The 25569-nt window shown below is 34.7% G+C and overlaps 1 protein-coding gene across 1 annotated transcript in view; it reads right to left on the bottom strand.

Moving 5' to 3' along the window:
* The window catches only part of LOC115222522 (ubiquitin-conjugating enzyme E2-17 kDa), a 67211-nt gene extending 41902 nt beyond the window's left edge, over nt 1–25309 (bottom strand). The window contains exon 1 of the mRNA XM_029792776.2: nt 25090–25309. Coding sequence (XP_029648636.1) covers nt 25090–25133 — 44 coding nt within the window. The 5' untranslated portion in view covers nt 25134–25309. The remainder of the gene's footprint in view (nt 1–25089) is intronic.
* Nucleotides 25310–25569: the final 260 nt, after the last annotated feature.

Here is a 25569-nt window from a genome sequence, read left to right as displayed (position 1 = left end):
TTTGTCTGCTCACCTCCCCTTTCCTCTCTATACTCTGTGCGTACAAAGCCATTTGTCAGGCCTAAAAGACTATACAATTTTTCCTGCCACCAATTCAACACCATTCAAATGAGCAAGGGAGTTTTTTCTCTTAAATCACACCCTACCACCTCAGAAATGAAGGTTACAACTGAAAATGTAGTGTTGGGTGCAATGTCATGGAATGATGATGACTGAAATGTCTAATCATATGTTTGCTTATTCAGAACCCAATGGGGATTAAACAACTTTTCACTTAACATTTATTTTATATCCTTTACTTGTTTCTGTCACTGAATAGCAACTACACTGTGGCACCATCTTGAAGGACTTTAGTTGAAGAATTTGATCCCAGTACTTATTTATTTTTAAGTCTGGTCTCTTTTTGCTAAACTGCTAAGTTCAGGGAAATAAACCAAAAGCTGTTGTGAAGCAGTGGTGAGAAAAAACACAAAGACATACACAGGATAGGTTTCTTTCGGTTTCTTATTTCTTTACTGCCCACAAGGGCTACACAGAGAGGGGACAAACAAGGACAGACAAATGGATTAAGTCGATTATATCGACTCCAGTGCGTAACTGGTACTTATTTAATCGAACCCCCGAAAGGATGAAAGGCAAAGTCAACCTCTGTGGAATTTGAACTCAGAGCGTAAAGACAGACGAAATACCACTAAGCATTTCGCCTGGCATGCTAACGTTTCTGCCAGCTCACCGCCTTTCAGTTTCTGCCTACTGAATCCACTCATGAAGCTTTGGTTAACCCAGGGCTATATTACAAATTACTTGCCCAACATGCAACACAATGGAACTGAACCCGTAACCATGTGGTTTGGAAGCAAACTGCCTACCACACAGCCATGCCTGCACAGTAAACCTATTTAAACTTAAAAACATATAAAACACTTATTCTTTTAACAATAGAAATCAATTTCACTCATCACTGAAAGACAAATTATCATAATTTACATTGTACAAATTGGACTAAATGACGTAGTTTCACTAATCTTTCCAAAATCATTCTTCAGTAAGAAATTGGAACATTATTTACAGTAATGCTACAACAATGAGATTATGAACTGAATCACTTGTTCCTTTATAGGTTCAAAGTTGTCTTCTATTCATCAAAAGTAACATTAATATACTATCTTCTACCAATCTTTACTTGTTTCAGTCATTGCAATGGTTTGCACCCACATTGAAGCACCACCTCGAAGTGTTTTAGTCAAATAAATGAATACCAGTCCTTAATTTTAAGTCTGGTACTTATTGTTGCTCTCTTTTACCAAAATACTAGGTTAGAGGGTCTGTAAAGAAACCAACACCAGTTGTCAAGTAGAGGGTGAGTGACAAATGCAAACACACACACACACACATATATATACACACACATGTATATATATACACACACACATATATATACACACACACATATATACACACATACACCAGCACTGGTGCCAGATAAAGAACACCTGTACTGGTACCATATAAAAAAAACACTTAGTTGGTGTTAGGAAGGGCATCCAGCTATAGAAACCTTGCTAAAACAGACAATTGGAACCTGGTGCACCTCTCTGGCTTGTCAGCTATCAAACTAGCCAATCCATGCCAGCAAGGAAAATGAATATTAAATGACAACAACGATGATGATGATGATGACACAAATAACAGCCTACTACGCAGTTTCTGTCCGCCAAATTCACTCATAGGGTATTAGTCAGTCTGGGGCCTAAGACATTTGTGCGGTGGAACTGAACTTAAAAACATGTGGTTGCAAAATGAGCTTCAAAATGAGTGGCCATCTGCCGTTCCTGCAAAATGAAAACTTTTTGTCCAAGTCAAAAGAAATATGTTTTCAGTACAATCAATATTTTACCAACATGATTCTTTTTTTGGTCCGGCAGTTAAATCGATCAAAAATGTTGCTTAGTTTCCATAAATTAAGAGAACACATTAGAAATTAGTTTTGATATATTTACAATACATTTAATAATTTAGCATCCATGCCAGTGGAGCGCTAAGAGTACCATACAAGCGTGATCGTTGCCAGAGCAACAAACTGACCTCCGTGCCGGTGGCATGTAAAAAGCACTATTTGAGTGTGATCGTTACCTGTGTCGCCTTATTGGCACTTGTGCTGATGGCACGTGAAAAGACATTCGAGTGAGGTCGTTGCCGGTGCCACTGGACTGGATCCTGTGCAGGTGGCACATAAAAAGCACCATTTGAGCGTGGCCGTTGCCAGTACCACCTGACTGGCCCTCGTGCCAGTGGCACGTAAAAGCACCAACTACACTCTTGGAGTGGTTAGCGTTAGGAAGGGCATCCAGCTATAGAAACTCTGCCAGATCAGATTGGAGTCTGGTGCAGCCATCTGGTTTGCCAGACCTCAGTCAAATCGTCCAACCCATGCTAGCATGGAAAGCGGACGTTAAACGATGAGGAGGAGGAGGAATAAGAAATAAATACAGTTTAGAGGAAATAAACTTCTGGAGACAGTTTATAAAACATAAACATCTTCCTGCTTACAACTAGATAAATCACATAAATTTTGTTACAGATAGTGTTAGATTTCAGTTGAAGGCTTTTCATGTGAAAACAAAAATAGGACAATTATTATCACATATATAATAAAGTCTTCCTCACAATGACAACAGTCTTCAATAGCTAACAATAGCTTATTAGCTCAGTGTTCTGTAACATTGTATTTACATAATAAATACCAGCCTGAAATGCTAGGTCTCCAACAAACTTCTATTATTAATATGAAGTGGTAAAAGGAGCATGTATTAGCCAGGACATGTTAGTGGGCTAGCAGCCTAGCGCCTGGAGAGGCAGGTCCTTGCTGGCTAGTATTCTAAGTTGTTCTTCCAAAGGCCATATCAAGAGATTTTAGATTTGGTTTAGGCCAGACCTTCAGGACTGGAGTTGAGACAAGTAGAGTAACCAGTTTCATTAAAAAATGGATTAAGAGGAAAGTGAAGCAGAGGTAGCAAACACCACTTAAAATTAAAGCATCTGATCTTTTGCTCTTTGTAATAAAGATTTATTTGATTGGCTGTAATTTCGCCTTAGATACCAGTACTTACTGCCTGCTATGGTTGATGATTCACAAGAATACTCTCTATTTGCAGAGATTCTTATACATTAATGAGTGTTACCGTTATTTTCTCATTACACCTTTAGCATAACTACAGTCAAGTGAAGACTAAGACTTGATGCTTGGTATCTAAAATATAGTCAGATACTCACAGCCCTTTATCACTCAATGTGGTTGGTAGTATGTGAAATTTTACATTCTATAGAGGGTAGCAGTGGGCAAGAGCTATGACATTCTCAGAAAACTCAAGGATTCAGCAAATATCAACTCAAAAGAACTTTTAGAAACCCCTTGCATGACAGTGCTATGAGAGTAAGAGAAGGTGATTGCCAGTTTGGGAAAATTCTATTTACTAATGTTAGTGCTACCAAACTAAGTCTATCCAGATAGGTAAAGGTCATAAAACTATTGTGTGCATTTATTCAATGTCGAAGAATTACTGAGTATATCATGAGAAATGCCATGCTATTTTCCTTTTGGCTATGAGATTGTATAAAGACAAGACTGAAAGGATTAAAGACAGACATTATTCTCTTTGGCCAGGAGCTCAGCTATCCCAAGTTCCACTTGAAGGTGAGGGAAAAGATGGAGACACTTTAGTAAATTTGCAGAAAATTGAATGGAAATGACAAGAATGACCAAAATGACTGGCCTTATTCTCAAATGGTACTAGAATGTTGGAGACTAAGGTGAGAGGACACTTGCCCTTGGTAATCCTGGATCTATATTATAGATACTATCTGTATCCACATTGTATATAAATTACTATTGATATACTATAGGTTCTATATGTGCCTGCTCTATATAACATTAATATTGATACTAGCAGTACCTGTAGAAATTTCACTTATTTCAAAAACTGTAGGATGGCTGGAAGTTTAGGAGAACCATGAAATATATATATACATTTTTTTTTTTTTGAAATTGTATTTTGTTTGAGGCATTTGATAATGTAAAAGTCCACGTAGGTAGTAGTGAATGAGCAGTCTTAAGAGGCAACATCTTTAAATTCTTTCTCATACATTAATCACTTCATATCTTTAGTTTTCACTAGGCCAGTAAAGTAAACAGTCTTAACTATCACAAAGAAATAATCTAGCTATAATAATATTCTACTGTATGATTACATTGGTAAAACTTTAACAAATCTTCATGTTATATTGCATCTTTATTTTCATATCAGAGAAAAGTTCATATGGCTAGAATTGTACCCTCAGTCCCATTGAACAAAGAGAACCCACAGCTCACTGCCGATTCTCAAAAAAAATCTCTGTAATATAGGTGCAATTATGGGTGTACAGTCAAAAAGTTTGCTTTGTAGCCATTTACTTCTGAGTTTGGTCCCTCTACATAGCATCTTGGGTAAGTGTCCTTTACTATAGCCTTGAGTGAAATTAGATAGAGAAACAATGTATGAATGTGTTTACACTTATGTCACTTAAAACAGGTGATGTTGGTGACTTACTGTAATACAGCAGTTCAACAAACTTACATTAATAAATTAAGTACAAAATGTTTTAAATATTTACGAAGACCAATCTGCTTGACCACCCACAAAGGTAGTGCTGCAGCATGGCTATAATCTAATAACTGGTAGAAGACAAAAGGAATATTAAAAGACTAAATAAACTGAAATATAATCCGATATATTTATCCAACCATCCATTTTCTCTGCCAGCTATTCCTGGGAGAGTTGAGAAGGTTAAAGTCCTCAGGTACCTTTTCGTAGGCTCCTAGCAGAAGCAACCAACATTACCCTTTTTGGTTAGATTTCTAGGCTTGACCAACCAATACTATAGATATTATCCAACTGTCTTACTCTTTGCCTACCCTAAGGTCTCCTATCATTTGGCTAGGCTTGGAGAATCTGTCTTGCAATCCTTTCCTGCAGCATTCTAGGCCACATGTCCGTGTTACTGGAGCTGTGTTCTCTCAATGTAGAGAAGTAACAGCTCAACCTGGAGAGACTCCTTGATCTCCGAGTTATGCACCTGGCCAAATAACATTAACCCAGAGATCCTTTGCAGGAACTGCATTTTGATTATATTCATGACCATATGTGAAAATAAGCATGAAAACTGAATTAAAAGATAGTAAATTGGGTGGGGTGGGGGGTAACCAACCTCTCCTTTTCTGAGGAGTGAATACTGGAGCTAGTGCATTATTGTGCTAGCACTGCAATTCAAGCATTCAATTCCACCTCCTGTTTCCTATCACTTGTGAATACAGTCCTGAGATACCTAAACTTGTCCACTTGCCTCACAATACTAATTTTCATCCTTGCTTTGTAACACTTGGCAGCAAACCCTTCCAGTGTAAGCTGGAGATCATTTTCAGATGAGTCAAGTAGCACCATCAGCCAACCAATCCTACACCTACCTATTGTGATACCATTTTCAGAACAGCTGCACATGTCAATCCAGTCTCTAAAATTATGAAGAGGAGAGATGACAATATACACTCCTGCCAAAGTCCAGCACCCAACTTAAAAGGTACCTATTTCTTTACTACCCACAAGGGGCTAAACACAGAGAGGACAAACACACGGATTAAGTCGATTATATCAACCCCAGTGCGTAACTGGTACTTTTTTAATCGACCCCAAAAGGATGAAAAGCAAAGTCAACCTCGGCGGAGTTTGAACTCAGAACGTAACGGCAGACGAAATACGGCTACGCATTTCGCCCGGCATGCTAACGTTTCTGCCAGCTCGCCACCTTAAAAGGTACCATTTACCCAAACACAGACATCTGGGCATCCATATAGAGCCTTTACAGCAAGCAGAAATTCCTCATTAATTCCAAACTTCAGAAACTCTCCACAGCATGTCCTGTAGCATGTGGTCATATGCCTTTTCAAGGTCTACTAACCAAGGATACATCTCTTGGCGATATTCACATGATTTCACAAAGACTTGCTATCAAGTGAATATCTGGTTAATTGCACTGTGTCCAGGACAGAAGCCACACTGTTCCTCAGCAAGTTTCAGCCCAACAATTTCTCTACCCCTCTTTCTTAGACATCTAGCATAGACTTTAAAGGGGATTGACAAGGGGATTCCTCTATAGTAAGAGCACTCTCTCATCTCCCTTTTTAAAATTAGGATTATCACACTGGACTGTCATTACTTTGGTTTCTTTCCAGAGGTCCAAGACACCTGGCATACACAAATCTACCAGAGAGGACTTAATATTTCAGGCTGAATCTCAACCTCTCCAGCAGCCTTACTACATTTGTACCTCTATTACTTCAGCCTCTGTAAGGTTATTCTTCATTCCTAGATGCATCTTGTGCCCACAAAATTTTTTTATTATGACTGCTAAGTCAATGGATAGCCTGCTGGAATACTTTAAAAGTCAGAATCCAGCATAACCCCAGACTCCTCCCATTACTTAGTCCTGGAAGTCTTTATTACCTCTTAGCATACTGCATGTGTAGAAGGGGAGACCTGTTTCCAAGCCAACTTTTGCAAGCTTCCTTTGCTTGCATGGCATTCTTAACTTCCCGATTAAACCAGAGAGTTCTTTTCCCACCTAGTGCTACACCAAGATACTATTGTCCACAGTAATGTACAATTGACATCCTCAATTTGTTCAGGAAGTCTTTGAATTCAGATACAATAGTGTCCACATATTTGTTACTGATCCCATCATCTGCCAGGGCTTCCTACTTCATCATACAAGTCACAGTGAACTTGCCAGTTTTGTGAGTTCTCCCCACTGTAGGTATTCTCAGGTTGCAGACAACTAAGTGGTAATAGCTCAAATCCTCTCTTCACACAAATATCCAGTACAGAATCAAAGAGGTCCAGGATGATAACAAAACCTATCAGTGACCTCTGTCCCAAAGTATCCCTATATCAGCCCATTTCCAGCACAAAAGTCTATTAAGGATTTTCTGTTCACATTATGTCCAGGGTCACCATTCTTCTCAATAACTCCTTTCCATGTCTATTGATTGGTGTGCATTGAAGTTTTCTTATAGGACAAATGACTCAGTGTTACCTACATCTAAAGCTGTAGGGACTTCACCAAGGAAGGCTCTATAGTTGCAAGGCTCTAAATATAGAGCCTTGCAACAGCCACAGTAGTCCATTCTTCAGTCTAAGCTTCAGTAGGCAAACCCTCCCACAGTCAAACAGGGGCTTGTCTGTATCCCCCATTCCCATTGCGCCAACATAGGTGGCACCACACAGTGAATTTCTACCTTCCATCCAGATCCAAATTACAAGAGCCAGAGAAACTTGAAGAAAAGACACTGATTTTATCTAACCAGTAGCAGTTGGCCTCCTCCACTAGTTCCTGCTCTTTACCTGTAAGGATTATGACAGCCCAACTCCCAATTACTAATGGTTGTTCTCTCCTGGATATGTTTCACAAAACCCTTTCTTTTCACTTCATGTCTCCCAGAACAAGTTGCAACTTAATGGTGATGGTACCAGCAATATATTTTTCAAATGAATCCCTCCACGTAAGGTTCAAATGCGTCCCTTGTTAACTTAAGCACTGGACAATGCAGTAAAGTTTTTTTTTTAAAACCCTTTTCATACTGCAGCTTTTGGTGGTTTCATTCACATCTGACACCAAGCTGGTATTTATACAGGACTGATGTAAGATACATTTATATTATTATTTACATTGGATGGATATGTGTCCTCATTTTGTTTGTTGTTAGCTGCAGGGACTTCAGCTAACATTTTGGCTGATATTTTCTCCAGCCTTCATCAGGTATCCTAGTGAAATTTTGAACACAACGCTGAGTTCTCATTCCTAAGGTATTTTTTGATGTTATTATTTATTCAAGACACTGCCTGGAATTGAACTCAGAATCTTGGGGTTAGTAGCTTACACTCTTAACCACTACACTATATGCCCATGGGGTTAGTAACCTGTGCTCTTAACCACTACACTATGTGTCCATGGCAAACAACATAGTGGTTAAGAGTGTAAGCTACTAACCCCAAGATTCTGAGTTCAATTCCAGGCAGTGCCTTGAATAAATAATAATAATGACATCAAAAAATACCTCAGGAATGAGAACCCAAGGTTGGGTTCAAAATTCCACCAGGATACCTGGTGAAGGCTGGAGAGTAAATCAGCCAAAACATTGTGGTAACAACAAACAAGATGAGGACACATATCTGTCCAATGTAAATAATATAAATAATGTACAGAATTCCTCATCTCTAAAATATAGAGCAGTATCATTATAATTTCAATCACATGATATTTACAAAATGTACTTGACATGACTGGATCTACAAGTTACACCTGGACACCTGCATAGCCGTTATATACATATTAATATTCACATGCACAAACACTGACATACAAAAAATATAGAGATTTACATCTATAAACAGAGGATCTTAGAATTTTTCCATTCTTGTTGTGAAATTATTTATATACTCAGACACAACTAAAAAAAAAATACAAACAAATGCAGAGAGAGAGAGAGAGAGATAAAATAATGAAGTAACTAACAATGCAGTGACATAGCAAATTTTGCAATGTCTTAATATTTTCCTTCTCCCTTAAATTTCTTCTCTTTTTCCTCTCTCCACCATCATCACAACTTTTTACCTCTTATTCTATTTGACTTACTTCCCTTAGCATTACACTAAAATGGGTGAGAATGCACTATTGCATTCAGATACTAAACTATATGTATGTCTTATATAACATTATTGCTGCTATACAACAACCACTACCTATACTTATGTCTTATATAAACATAACTACTGCTGCACTACAGGTGTAATATGTACTTATGTCTTACATTACCAATATACTAAACTACAAAATATATATCTCAACTACTCTGACTTCACCTCACCATCTAGCTAAACCCTTCATTGCTGGAACATTTCCATTGTTTAGGATCTACAATTCCACTTATAAATAATTCCAATGAAGATATCCTGTTTCCTGTAGAGTGGATGTGCTTACTCTACTATATAGTTAGTTATAAATTCAGGCCTTGTTTCAACTTTTCTGTTATGTGTCTATCTCAATGGCATACACTCAACTACTTTAGAATTGAATTAGTGACAGAAATTTTATTGTTCCAATAAAATCCATGAAAAAAAAAAAGAAAGAAAAAAACATTAAGTAAAACTACAATTTCTACTTACAAAACAAAATACAAACAAGATATTTTTGTAGGAGAGGAGGTGTGTAATCAAATAGACCTCAATACAATGGCTGTATGATGATCTAAAGAGTATTTGAACTAAAAAGAGAGATGAAATTAAACATGGACATGAACTTCTGTCCAATTTTACAACCAGCTTATAAAATAAGTAACATTTTGTTTGGCCAAATTATATTAACATCGGCATCAAGCTGTTAAAAGGAGGGGAACTGGAGTAAATAAAAAAATTAGACTTGGTTTACTTTTCCTAAAGATAAGAAACAAGTTCATATTGATTTATGTTGATAGATCAATACAAGAATCGTCATAGACTACTTTCTATATTGACCTTATATGGGATCTTGACAGCTTTTTAATTTTTCTTCATATACAAAGTACATAGTTAATGTTTTGCATACTCCAGTACAGTTGAACAATTCACAGAGACTACAATGTGTATATACACAACTAAACACATGCACTAATTAAAAACAAAATATTTCACATTCAAAGTATTCTTAGCTATAAAACAAAAAACAAAAAAAAAATAGGTAAACAGTTGAGTTGAAGAATGATAATGAGCACAATACATCTGAGAGTACATTTGCAGTGAATATATGGTACAGAGATCCTTGTAATGTACTTACCTGGCTAAGAGCAAAAGTGGAGAGAGAGCGAGGGAGAGAGAGATTTAGGCAAGTGTACTAAACAAGAAATTGCTGATTTCAGAGGGGTTTTTTTTTAAACTTTGGTTTTATTTTAACAATATTGAGATTGAAACAACTCCAACGGAAATACATCATAAACAAAAAACATTCTCTTGGTGTAGCCAAGTGTAGTCTGAATCTTGTATATGTAGAAAATGAAACCATTTCTATTGGCACAGGACCATATATTTATTATAGGTGAAGTGTATATATAGGTGTCTAGAACTTAATATTATTATTAAATAATGACATTTCTCTCAACACTTCCAGAATGACAAAAGACAATGTCAAGTCTGAATTTCATACAAAACTATAAGAGGCAACAAAGCTCAACACTGTAAAGGCCAGATTCTCTGTAATTTCTGCAACTTTACCAACTGAAATAAAGATTTCTAACTTTGACAGAATACCTTCTACACCCATCAAAAGCAAAGTTAGCACAGCAAGATTATAAAAATTTACACAACCAATTCTATCAAGCAGTAAATAAGCCAATAATTGAGCTTATTGTGGTTACTGCTTAAAATAGCAGCCAAATACTCCTTAAATCACACCCTATATCTTAAAAGAAAGACTCATTTGATAATGCAATTCAGAGTACACTACATATCTATAGACAGCTGAACAGCAGTTAGCAGGTTGCAGCACATGGCCTAAGCCATGAGCAATATTCTTTATGCAAGAGACAGAAGACTACAAAAGCATAAGACATGTCAGCCAAGTGGAAAAGCACACAGCAATGAAGGCTACAGCTAACACTGCAGCACATTTCATCATGTTTCCAGTGTATGGCTGCCATTGTGCATCTGACTTTGACCTAAGATCCCACATGAGACTACACAAATGAACAAAGTGCTAGGTTGGACTTTATCGACCTCAATAATTGACCAACAGCAAAATATCTATAAGCATAGTCAACCCTGGATACATAACCAGTGTCCATAATACAGCATACTTATAGACACTCAGGATACAATACAGGCAATATAGATGTACAGCACAAAATCATTTTGTCTGGTCCTCTACTGAGCTACCAATTCTCTTCTTGGATATCTTTTTTGATTCAGTTAATATCAGTTTATATTGGGTTATCAGATAAATTTGTTTATTTCTTTCCGACGTTATTTGAATTAACACAACACAAATTTTTATTGTAGTGTACTATGTTATTTTGTAGCTTTATTTTCCTCTAGAAGTTGTTTTATCATTTTTGAAATTTGAATAAATTTTACCTCTTTACAAATATATGATGATGGAGTATTAAGTAAGAAAACACAAGTGTTCAAACGCTGCTCAAGACATTCGTGGTGTGTATAGAGAAGGTTCTACTACTGAAAGAACTGCACAGAAATGGCTTTCATGCTTCAACAACGGAAAATTCAACCTTATAGACTTTCTGTATTCCAGCCAACCATTTCAATTCAAGGAAGATTGACTGAACCAGCTCATCCACAAAGATCTGCACCAATCCACTCGGAAATTGTCCCAGAAGATGGGATGCTGTCACGATACTGTTACACTTGATGAGTAAGATTCAAAAACTCAGTGCATGGGTGCCACACATTCTGAGCAAAACTGACAAACTCCAGTGCTCTTCTATTGCTCCAACAACACCAAGCTACTCAAGGACATGAAGATTTCTCTACCACATTTCACTGGAAATGAAAAATGATGCCTTTACATGAATATGAAGCAGAGAAAATAATAGCGGAGTTCTGATAAACAAACGACACCTCAAGCCAAACCAGAGCTGCATCCATTATGAAATGCTTGAAAACAACTAGTCAATGCAGAGCTTTATATTCAGTAAATGTACTGGTTCAACAAGGCAATCTAGTTCAAACAGTCTAACATGAAGTGTTTCTTCAAGACAACCACATTTTCCTCCACATCACTAATTTGATCAAAAATGCTGTTCAAGAGCTCAGTTGCAAAGCTCAACTGCACCCAATGTATTTCTGGATATAGTACCTTCAGGTTATTGCCTTTTTTTGCTAACTCTCCACCAGCAAGAGGTTTTATTCAACAACATGGAGCTGAATACATGGGTCGATGAATACTTTGAGTCAAGACTCAGTTATTTCAAGTCAAGGCATTGACAAGAAAGAAGGTGATTGATTTGTTAAAATTGTTGATGAAAAAAATGATTAAAATAAGTGTAAAGAAAAAATTTATGACAACCCAATACATTCTCTCCCTGTAAAATAGTCAATTATGATCAGTGTATTTAATTACTTGAAGGTGTTTGGCTTAGTGGTTAGGGCATTCGATTGTCCATTATAAGACCACGAGTTCAATACCCAGCAGTTATGTTGTGTCCTCGAGTAAGAAATGTCATTTCACATTACTCCAGTCCATTAAGCTGGCAAAAATGAGTTGTAAGAGTAATTCAAGGGGCTAGTCACGTCACATTCTGTGTTACACTGAATCTACCCAAGAACTTGTTAAAAGTATGCATGTCTGTGGTGGGCTCAGCCACTTACACATTATTTCAAGAGGAAGCTGTTCCATTACCTGCATCAACTGGAATCCTTGTTGTTGTAATCAACAGGGCATCAGTGTGAGTGTATTCAATTAGTGTGTCACAAGATGGTCAAACATAATATTAGTAAAAAAAAAAACAACTCTTAAAAGATTTAAGAAGTGAATCCTGTAATTCACAGGGTTATGTCGTCGAAGCACTGGTCTTCAAAATGAGTATCCAGAACAATATTGCATGGCACAGCCTGTTCAACCAAAACAGATAGCATGGTTTGAACTCAGCACAGCACAATGAACTGTTGTGCTACCATCATGAATTAGGGTGACCTTCATTGCAATCAACCTTCAATGATGTAGAAACCAATACCAACTTTCAGTTAACACTTTATAGTAGTTGCCTCATTAAACCAATAATTAGGATTCTAACACAGATAAAATATACTTCCCAAAGGTTCTGAAACAAAATCAAAAGATACTGATAGATAGCAATAGTATAAACACTAAAAAAATGGTAGAAACATATCAATTTCTTTTCAGATGAAAATAAGAAATAAAAAACTAGTTTTTAAACCTATTTGTCACAGCAGATCTACAGTCACTATCGTCCTCTTTCAGCCACTACAACCACCTTACAGACATCAGACCATTTGCAATCACTACAGAACCCTTACAGTCACCACAAATCTCCAAGAATATTAAATTTCTCCTATTAACATTCATTGTGATCCTTAAGTTATTAAATTCTTACAAGTCTATTGAGTAGTAATCATCTAATGAGATAGAAGCTATGTGATTGCTTAACACACTAAAAGTTAGCAGCTAAATCTCTCTCAAATCACACCCCATCTTAAAACAGAAATGACAAATTCAACAGTGTACTCTCGAGTACACCAAACTTAGAGATACAAGGGGCAAGATGGTCCTGGTGGCAATATCTCTGACAATAAATCTGTCAAATGAGGACCAACTCAAGATTAAACAAGAGCACTCAGATAGTGCAAGCCTCCACCAAGGCAACACCAACGTCCTCTCAATGATTAGCCAGAGATGATTTTTAAAATGCGAATATCTGAAGTAAACTCAACTGCTTTCACAAATGAGAATACTAAAAAAATGAACCAGACTGCTCTTAAAAATTAAGTAAAAAAAAAAACAGGCAAAATAATCCAGAATCCTTGTCCAGTACCGGATTGATCTCAAAGTCTAATCAGTTCATGCTAGTCACAAGGCAAACATTCCTGAAATCGTGAGATATCTTGTCCATGGACAAACAAACAAACAAACAACTGAAAACAAACCTCTGCTTTCACTAAGGTGGAGGTAATAACAACCACCATCACCACCACCACCATCAAGTAGTAAAAAAAAATATTTCATTATATAGAGTTTCTAAGAATTTTACTTTTCATTCTTGAAATAAATTTATAACCTGCTGAAGACTAAAGTCTTTGGATTTATTACTGCTACATTACCAATTCTTCAAAGCCATAAGATTTCAGGAGTAAAATAATCTACTTGCAAAACAAATTATTTACATGTATATTTTTAACTCGTGTAAAATTCCATTCATATTAAACAAATGTATTTAATCGGACAAATCAAAAGCCATCCAATATTAAAAGTTTTTAATAAATAGTTCAACAAATAGTAACAGATTCTAACAAAGTTGCAATACCTGAAATTGGATTGGAGTTAGAGTTAACTGATGAAATTGATTCCAGTTCTAAACTGATACTTTATTTTATCAACTCTGGAATGTTTGAAAGCAAAGTTGACTTTGGTAGGATTTGATCTCAGATGGCAAAATATCAAAAGATACACCACAATTTTGATACTCAATAATTAAACTGCCCTAATTCAGCAAGATAATAATGAAAGGTTATGTTCTGTATTTACTGAGGAACTAGTATCGAATCAAACAAGAAAGATACCTACCAAATTCCAAAATTCTGGAACCAAAATCTGGATTTATATTCAGACAAAAAGTTTCTAATCAGCTTATAATTAAAGGAGATATATTTAATCCTTTTGCATTCAGATTACTCTATGAAATGTAATGCTCATTTATTTTTAGAATGACATATTATAGGGCAGGTGAAAGAGACAAAATCTGGCTAATGTGAAGATAAAACAAGTAAAATATATAGGCTGGATATGGTCAGTTTAAATGCTAAAGAGTTGAAGCTAAACGATTCTAAAATTAACATGTAAAACGCCATGTCAAAATCATCCATTTATGTCCATTTTCCATGGTAGCATGGATTGGACAGGCCAGCACAATCAGTTTCTTTTGGAAGTCACTATTCTCAAAGACAGACCAGAGGACCATGTCAGTAGATTTGGTTTCTCCAAAATCAATGCTCTTCTTATCACCAATGTTTATAGGATATTTATAGTTTAATGGCTATTTTATAATGGCACAAGCACTAGAGAGATTGTCATGTCTTTGATGAGATAGGTCTAAAGGAAGATTTCAACTTTAAGCTTTCTCTGCTCATTCACCAACCACTTTAGATACCATAAGAGCAAAATGCACAGCTTTTATATCAATCTTTTAGCATTGCTAAATATTCATCTCTTATTTAGACACAATGACAACAGTTAAAGAAGGCTATAATTAATTGCATCAACCTCACTGCATCCCCATTCCAGACTACTATCATTACTATTTATTTTATCAAGTGGAGGGACATAAAAAAAAGTCAAGATTTGAACTTGGCACCTTGTGAACTGAAACTAAAATTTTCCAGCTATCAATTTTATATATATATATATATATATATATATATATATATATATATAACCAGGTATGTTAATTTCCTTTTTATAATCTGAAAATATTTGCTTTGTCCCACATATATGCCATGCTAATCTCCAACTGCAGTCAAGAACAATTTCAGGAAAAACCAACAAATGAGATAAAAACTGACAAGTTATATCATCTAATTAACCTTTTAATTACATATCACTGTAGTACACAGTACTGTCAAATCAGTGCCAGTTTCCTTGCCTTTCCAACAACAAAAATAACACCTACCTATTGAGCTATTAAAGTTTTAATTATTGATAATTAATCATAACCATATCTAGCTCCATTCCCCAAGATTCAAGAGTGAGGTATCTTCTTTGTTTCAAACTTGTTTATTATTCTTATTAATTCTGCAATAACATTGAGAACATTTGCATTTAAAAGTTCCTAGTGCAAGCCAATGTTAAGTACACTTAGTAAGGTATGATTGAGTGAAAAGTGACCGTGATCAACAAGCATGTCCCCAACTTCCTACAAAAAAGTTGTACACTTAATGATGCAATCAGCATTGATTGTCATGTACCTATTATCCCATACAATCAAAGACAATAATAATTTCACATTTTGACACATGCCCAGCAATTTTGAGGTGAGGGGGCAATTTGATTACATTGATCTTACAAAAAAAATAAACAACAAAATTGACCACAGCAGAATTTGAACTCAGAATATAAAGAGCCAGAAAAAATGTCACTAAGCATTTTGTCCAACACACTAATGATTCTGCCAGCTCACCACCTTTATAAAAACAGGTAGTGAAGCCTTAATGATATTGCTCAACCAGAATGAAAAGTGACAATGAATAGCATAAACCTGTTTTGGAAAAGATCTATGCAGTGGTCACAGTTGAAAGGCCTTTGATCATAAATGTATTCAATGATAGCTGGCAGAGAGTTAAACATTTATCTTACCTCTCTGTTGTCTGGTTTCTTAAATCATGTAAAAGATGCTACCAAACATTTCACAAATTTAAAGTTTTTGTATTTGCTTTGCAAGATTCTTGATGTGAAACCATGAGTTGAAAACAGATTTTGATTTATATTGAGAGGGTCATTATGCTAAAACACACACACTGGTTCTATTTCACTTCTTTCATCATTTACCGTCCGCTTTATTCATTAATTGGTTACTAATTTAATCAATTAACTAATTGAGTGCTTGATTAGTCATGCAGTTTAGTCAATCAGTAGAGAGGGTATGTCACTGAATAAGTTGAGAATGATGATGAAAGGACTTTGACATGATCGACTAATTATCCAAATGAGTGATTAAATAACAAATTAGTTAATTGGTTAAATAGTTAGCCAACTGACAAATAATAAAGAAATGAAATAGAAGCAGTGTGTGTTTGTTATTGGTGTAATGACCCTCCCAAAATATAAACTGTTTTCCTTTTAGGTATTCAAAGAATCATTGTATCAACAAAGATGATGGTTCTCAAAGCAGTTCTCTTAAAAGCATTCTGGTCTTTCTGCAAGTCAAGGGATCTTTCAATAGAAAAATATTTCATAAAAAAAGAGAAGTATTCACCATTTCAAAGTAATCTTTTTATATAATTTGTTTTTCCTTTTAAACAATTCTTATTTCATTTAATATTTTATTAAACTATTAAAGATGAGGGTTGTCTGGAGAATATAGGCATGAGTTCTGTGATTTTTGGAAAATAATATAAGGGTTCACTGACAAAATAAGTTTGGGAACCACTAATATAGAAAATACTATATAAATGTTGATAACATATTGGGTAACATACCCACTATGTTTTCTGTAGCTGAAGATCCACTAGTAACCTACTCATCACTTTCACTTAACTGAGGAATCTCACCTTATAGAAATTTTTGGTGAAAGCAGTCTTACAACCCTTAATATCAAAGCTTTCAACAATATCTGTAATCAGAATTCTCCACTAATAGGCCAATAGGCTTCATCAGTTGCACATTTACTGAATCAATGTACAATCTCTTTCCAATCCCCATTCTATCAACTCTGGTGTGCTCTCAAGTTCAGTCTTGTCTCTAAACTCTCCCTTTTATAAATCAAAGGTCTACTAGCTGTCACATCAAACAAATACTACTCTTAACACAGATGATAGTGGCCCTTCACTCTTTTTTAACCTTAGCCAAGTATGCATTAACCACTCACCACCTAAATATCACACACCAAACTTGCACCAATTCAGAAACAAAGACCTCAAAAGAATCCAATAAGGGATATACCAGTATTGGCTTTTTTAACTTCAGGGAAATACATGTATTACTTATATCAAGAAAACATCATCACTCTACATTCTGCTTAATCTTGGGAAGTACTCAACCTGAGCCCTCGAAGATCTCTCCTGGCAAAAGCACATCCTTAACATAGCTAGGACTGCATCCCAAAGCCTGGTCCTTCTCTTCAGCGTCAGAAGATACTTCATCCCCCATCCCAACCGTCACTGATACTCTTACAAATTTCAGGCATGACCCACAATAGAGTATTGCTCTCACACCCAGGATTGGACTGCTGCAACATACAGCCATTCAAGACCAAATCCAGAAAAGGGGCATCAGGCTGAGATTGGCATAAAGTCACTCACATACATGTTCCCATTTCTCATATATTAGATATGTCTCCACTTCTTGTTTTTACTACCACTACCACTACTACTACTGCTGCTGTTGCTGCTGGAATGGTCTCCGTTCCTCAGAACTGATTGGGCTCATGTTGCCTTCACTCAGGAATTTCTGACTCACTCATCATTTCTATTTCCCTTATAACACATGTAACATCCGATCCCACCAGAAATCACATTAATCAATAAAGGACTGCTTCCTTCCAAGAGTATCATCATCCCTCAGGAATTTTTCCTCCTGCTCACGTCCTTCATGCAGTAGTTAATTTACAAAGATTCACGAGGAACATAGATGTCATCAATGTCTAGAGTTTCAGGCGACCTGTGATGGCTATGGGCACTGTCCCTTCCTCAAGACTAAACAAATAAAGAACAATTATATTGATTTGTTTGAATGAATAACTGTGTCATAATGGAAAACACACACAAAATGCTATTGTTGATTTATCTAATTCCAGCAAATACTCACAAGACAACAAAAAAATGTCAGTAGCCATTTCATAAAACTACAATTGTTTATAAATTAGATTGTTTTCTCTATAAAGTTTTCCCGTTCCAGCTTGTAGAAATAACAGCGAAATCTTCCTCGTTTTCAGATTCTTCAGTTTTTAGAACAGCAAGCACAGGACGTAGAGCCGGACAGTACAAACCCCCTGTGTCCCCCCCCCCACCAAAAAAGGAGAGGTGATCACGGTTAGAATACCTTTGATCATATAAGAGGCCAGCTGAATCTTAGTTAAGTTCATTGATACAAACAGTTGCTATTCATGTGTGAAATGTTATTCCAACTTTCATGTCTCTCTTAGTCAACATCTTTAACAATTACTGAGACAACGAGGGGAAGGATATTATTTGTTGCCGCATACAAACAGGTATCTTTTGATATATATTTCAAAACTAACTTCAGTAGATACCTGGTAGAGTAAACAGTGAACAGCATCTCATTCCGCTCGACTAATACACCAACTCTTTAATCAAGAGGGAAAAAGAGCCATCTTGACAAACGAAGTCAATAATATTGACGAGACAACTAAGGAAGTTTGAAATTGAATGAAATTAATAAACATCCTGATATTTAAAATATAACTAAAGTGTGTGTCATAACACATACAGAAGCAAACAAAGAAAATTGTAGAAAAAAAAAGGAAGAAACGTGGAAGCTTTAACAGTAAAATTAAGACTTAATTGTATTTTGGATTGAAAGAATAACATATATTATAATAAACTGCATGATATAATTTTAAAAAGTCAGCGACCTAAGAGGTTATTTTGGTAAGATGAAAAAAAAAGAATTTACGAAGTTTCCGACAAAAGGTTAATTATTAAAAACATCCCTTACTAAAAATAAATAAATAAATAAAATAAAGACCAAGCTAATGAGATCAGACAATATATGTTATAAAATATTCAAAAGCATTATTAGTGTAATGCCATATTCGAAAAAGAAAAGCATTGCAAATAAAGCAGATATAGTTTTAATTATTCTGTATCTCAGTCCTCTATTAATTATATTCATTAGCAAATAAAGTAAAACGCCCTTCCTCGTAACTGATATATCCTCTGGAAACCTAGATCATTTAATAACAACAGCAGAGGATAGCCAGTTTGCTGGCTCTGTGTGTATACACACACATACGTACATAAACACACACTCATGCACTTAAAAAACAGTTCCGATTGTTTCCTAAAGATCCTATCCTAACAAATGAGTAATATTATACAAAATAATATACATATACCCATGCACAATCACACACAGAACGTTTGCTAGGGGCACAAAAGCTCGATTACGGAAGTTTATTACTTATTACGCTGTCAAAATATGTTTTTGGAATATATTTTAATTACAAATTAACACAACCATGCTAATAAGTTAATTATAAAAAAAAACAATTGTTAAATCATTAGAAAAAAATAACAACTAGTAAATTAATTCTTAGCCAACAATTGACACCCAGAAATAAGAATAGTTCTGAGAAACTAAATATTCCGCGATATTTAGACAGGAATTCTATAGAAGTGTTTAAACGAAATGCTTCTTTTTAATTAAGAGTTTATAAGATAAATGAGAACAAGTTGCTAGGTGTATAGACCATTATTAAACAAATCAAGCTCGGGCAAGCAATAGATAGTACTGATTGGTACTCTTAACATTTTACTATGAACCAGAGCAAACTAGAAATAGTAATAGCAACGCGATTGTTTTTGTTTAAACCCAAAGACATCCAAAACCAAGCAGACAAAATTTGGTTGCTATTTCTAGTGAAGTCGGGTTCTCTTGAATATAAGTCTACGTAGCGGTTCTCTTGAATATAAATTTTGTTGCTGATTAAGATAAAATATTCCGAAGATTTTGATTAAATATGAAGTAAATGGCAGCGATTCAGGAATAAGGAATGTCGTCTTGAGGTATACAAAAGGAAGAAAACAGGTATAGGTGTTTATGGAAAGACAAAATAAAAATGTAAATAACACAGGAATGCTATGGAAATCTATTTCAACATAAGACCCAACCTAAGATATTTAATATTTCATCATATATATATATATATATACACACACACATCTCCAATATATATATATATATATATATATATATATATATATATATATATATATATACACACACACAAACATATCTCCAAATATACATATATATAATATACAAGCATATCTCTAAATATATATATCTCCACACACACACACAATGTGTAGTGTGAATTAGAGGAGAAAATTCAATTATATGTATATATTTATAGTCTTGGGAGAGTCATTACGCCAATAATAACAACACACGCATAGGTCCAATTCCACTTCTTTATTATTAATCAATTGGTTAAATATTTTACACACACACACACACATTATTTACTATGCAGTCAGAAAAAACTGAATAATAGAGCGGAAAGCAGTTTCATTTGAAAAATATAAATTATAAACAACACAACCTACTTCCTCCTCACAAACATTTTTAATTACGGAATGCAGAGTGGCAAATGATAAAATCTCTTCAAGTACCACTCAAAGTCAATTAGCAATAAAACTACAATATGGTATTATATAACAAACAAGTATTTTATTTTTTAAAAAAGGTCTTAGTTCAGGTGGAGGACAAATATAACAAAATCCCCATTTAGTTTGAAAGGTCATCCATCGAAAGACTTTAGAGACATTAACACCATTGTAGTAATTACAATTGTCATCATCATCTTCACTAGTATTACTACTATTACAAATACTGTTATCACTACTATTATTACTGCTATTATTACTACTACTACTACTACCACCACCACCACCACCACTGTTGTTTTTATTGGTAGAGTTGTGTTTGAGAAATGGCATGAACATCACAACTGCTCAATAGCAGCAGCAGCTCCTATAAATGTGATGCTTTTATATGTGAACAGATTTATTAGAGCCTGGATTGATTCGCTTGACGACCATTTCCAAAGAAATTCGAAATTTCTCACCTTGAGATGATAGCAAAGTAGAAACTAAATTTTAAATATATGAAATATATGTATCACATCTACAATAATAAATGGACTTGCAAAACACCAACGTTAATTAATGGGGAAACATTATATGATATTTTTTTTTTTTAAACTGAGTTCTTGAATAATTTTCATACTAAGTTTAAAAAAAAACAAACAGAAAATATATTTTTCTATAATAAAAACAAAGAAAATAGGGAGGTGTGTGTGTATTTGTGTTTTGAAATGTTTGGAGCAATGCTAAAGCGGAATGGAGTGAATATTTCTTTAAAGAAACTAGTAACATTAATTAGTTGCCAATTGGTTACATCTGAGGAAAAAATCTAGATGAAAAGAAGCACCGAAAACATTGCGGCTAAGACAGAAAAAACAAATGAAAACACTCATAATTCGCCATTATCCAAATGGAGAAGAGAGGGGAAAAAAAGTTTCTAGACAGCGATTTGCGTGTGTGTGTGTGTACGATATAATCCGACAATAAACCAAGGAAGGTTGTTTTTAATAAACAAATCAAGGTGAAGTAGTTAAGGTGTATGAAGTCTGTTTACTAATAATAAACATTGTTCATTTGATAACAGAAAAAAAATAATCTCTCAGGACAAAAAAGCCAGATATTTTCGACCACCACCGTCGCCTCCTCCACACCACTCGATGGCCTTCATGCAGCACTTTATTTTATCGACCCAGGAAATATGAAAAGGCTCGAGAATTACAAATGATATATGTTTACTCGTCTGGTGCTTAGGGAAGCTAAAATTAGTAAACAAAACAAAGATTTTTATTTTCTTTAATTATAGTATTTTGTCAATTCTAATTCCACTGAAATGAAGAAATTGACACCAAGAACAAATTAGGTTTTGGTTGGAAAAGCAAACGTGGAGGAAGGCAATGAAAAACTTAAATATATTACCCTACTTCTCTAAATATAAATTATGAAACTGAACACTAATAAAACTATTTTCTCTGGCAATGATTCTTTTATTTAAGTGCTGAGATTAAAAGGAGTAAACAGGTGAAGTTTATAAGATATATTTATAAATAATAATAATAATAATAATAGCTGATTAGAAACTAACGCAATACATTTAGGTTCAGTGCTAAAAATAACAGCTAGATCTCCAAATTACTGTCTTAAATGAATGTGATCAGCTATACAAAAGAAACGCACAGACACACATGTGAACACGCTATTATTCCATGCTTGCACAAGTCCTCTCCTCCTCAGCATCTTGTCACTTGTTGTGATCCTTCATAAGCTTCTTGGATGAGATTCCACATCATGAAATCAGACTCCAACACCTCTCCCACATATTCGTTCCCCCATGGATCACTAGGTACTTCTTTACTCAACTGTCATCCTCCATACACATCACATACCTCTACCCACATCTGATCCTTCTTATACCCAGTTTTTTTTTTTTTTTTTGTCTTTCGTTCTCCTCCATTTACACTAACTACCACAAAGTTTCCTTCATTTTCACTAACTGCCACACATCCAGCAAAGCATGCTGGCTTCATTTCTGCCCAACCCTTTACACACCCACATTCACTGCCTATGTTTAGCCACCATGTAACACCACACTTCATACACAATTATCATACAATCTGCCATTCACAGACAGAGAGGGAGGGAGAGAGAGAGAGAGAAAGAGAATCCCATTGTTGCTAACAAAGGTAACAGCTCCCTAAACTTTTTACAACCCATCTTACCCTGGCTACTGTGTATTCAGAGCACTCCCTTCCACTGTTAATTAGATCACCTAGGTAACAGAAGCCATCAACTATTCCTAGGAAGTCTGAGTAGTAGAAAGTATTTCACAGGTTCTTTTATTGCTAATATTGAGGATCTGCTGTAACTGAAGGTCTTTCTTCTCTTGTCAACAAGCCTGTGGTACACGTTTTGTGTACCCACAGTTTTACAATGCTAATACCATATGGAATTCCTATCTACACCCTTTCTGCATTTCAAGCACAGCCACTTCCCAGTTGACACAAGGGTCCTGTGTGCGTGTGTATATATATATATATATATATATATATATAACATACTCAGTGTATATATATGAGTGTGTGTGGTGATCATGGCTTGCTGATAACATAATATATATTAGTCAAGTTTTTTTGTACGCGAGTTCATTTACATGGTGAAACCAAGAACAGAGAGAACTCAATACCTGGTAGAATAAATAATATTTTGGCATTGTTATTGCTTTAAGTTTATTATTTCCAGTCCTTGACTTGATTCCTAACATATGGCATTGTCCACCTAAAACCTGATAGTGCCCATCCCTCATTAAGACTACGCTTGAAGTTATCATTAGACAAGAATGTAATGTATTAGAACTGTTGCACTCCATTGGAAAATCCTCGGGCTATAATTTCATTTTGTGGGGTTTTTTTAGTACACACGCCAGACATACGAATACACACACAACAGATACATATATATATTATATATATATATATATATATATATATATATATCTGTTGTGTGTGTGTATTCGTATACCCCCACACACTATACATTATATATACTTATATATATATATATATATATATATATATATATATACACACTACACATATTTATATATACACACACACTACATTTATACATACATTCTATATATAAACTAGATTTTCATATATATATACACACACACACATTACACACATATATCCACACGCGTATATATATTTATTTTATACTAATATACGCACACACTAGATATATATATATATATATATATATACATACACGATATACACTACATACATACGCAGAGACATGAGTCTGTATATATATATATATATTATACACACTAGTAATAAAACTAGTGAAGAGTATGTTTGTGTCATTCAACCTGTTAGAAATAGCAACCTAATCATCGTACATCACAGAATCGGGATAAGTGTAGGTCTTAAAAAAAATAAATAATTGAACAGAGATGGTCACGCCTGGAACACATACGACGATAATATTGCCCTGAATGAACTGCCCTCGGATAACAACAACGATAATGTGTGCATGTCTCTCCCTGCTCACCTTTTATTTTCGTCCAAGACAGGAATTTTAAATAGAATAAAGAACATAGAATGTTTGGTTTAAGATGTTTCTAGAGAGGGGAATAGCAGAGAATGGACCAAACATATATGGAAGGAAATACAAACACACATATGAGAGTATGAGTGTGCATATAAGTATAGTGTATATATTATATTATATATATTCATAGGTATTACATAGATGTATTTCTATATAAATATGTGTGTGTGCGTGTATATATATGTGTCGTTAAAACAAAGAACAGTAATGTATATACAACATATGATAATAAATATACATACACATAATAACATTTATGTAAATTATATAATAGAATAAATAAGGATATAAATAGAGAGAGAAACGTTATTCATATACAAATATGTGTGCGTGTGTGTAGAAAGGGGACATATATATATATTTACATATATATATATATGTATATATATATATATATATATATATATATATATATATATATATATATATTTACATATATATTTATATATATATACACACACATACATACATACATATATGTAATATTTTGTATGGTAGAAGCCATATTGAACATTTACTCTAACAGTAAGAAGAAATCAAACAGGACAGAGACAAGATATACATGTACATAATTTTAGAGAGAAATCTTGTATTAAAATGGCAAGAAAATATGTGTAATTTTTACCTCATGAAATCCCTCATTAATCGTCTCCTCGCCGGCGTAGCCATTTCTGGGGGGGAGGGGGGGCTTATCCGGAGCTTTTACTTAATTTCTGTATTTATCTTTGATATTGTTATTGTCGTTGTTATAGTGTTTTGTCTATTTTTTTTTCCCTTTAATATTCAGTTATATATACATATATATATACACACATATATACGTATATATATATATTAAAAAAAAAGAAAAAATTCCTCTTTACCAAGAACGAGATTAAATCACACTTAGGAGTCTGTTTTTTTTTAGTTGTTGTTGTTGTTTTTGTTGTTGTTGGCCTTCACTGATGCTGCTGCTGATGCTGCTGCTGATGCTTTTGTGCTTGTTTTTTTGTTGAGCAACGATTTTGTATATTTCTTCTTCTTCTTCCACAAATGTTGGAACTTTCCTAACACCGTTTTTTTCTGATTTTATTTATTTATTTATATTTTTAATCTAGTTTATTTA

Source organism: Octopus sinensis, linkage group LG20 (genome assembly GCF_006345805.1).
Source record: "Octopus sinensis linkage group LG20, ASM634580v1, whole genome shotgun sequence".
NCBI lineage: Eukaryota > Metazoa > Mollusca > Cephalopoda > Octopoda > Octopodidae > Octopus > Octopus sinensis.
The sequence above is the reverse complement of the archived record's forward strand: the minus strand, read 5'-3'. Positions and strand labels throughout refer to the sequence as shown.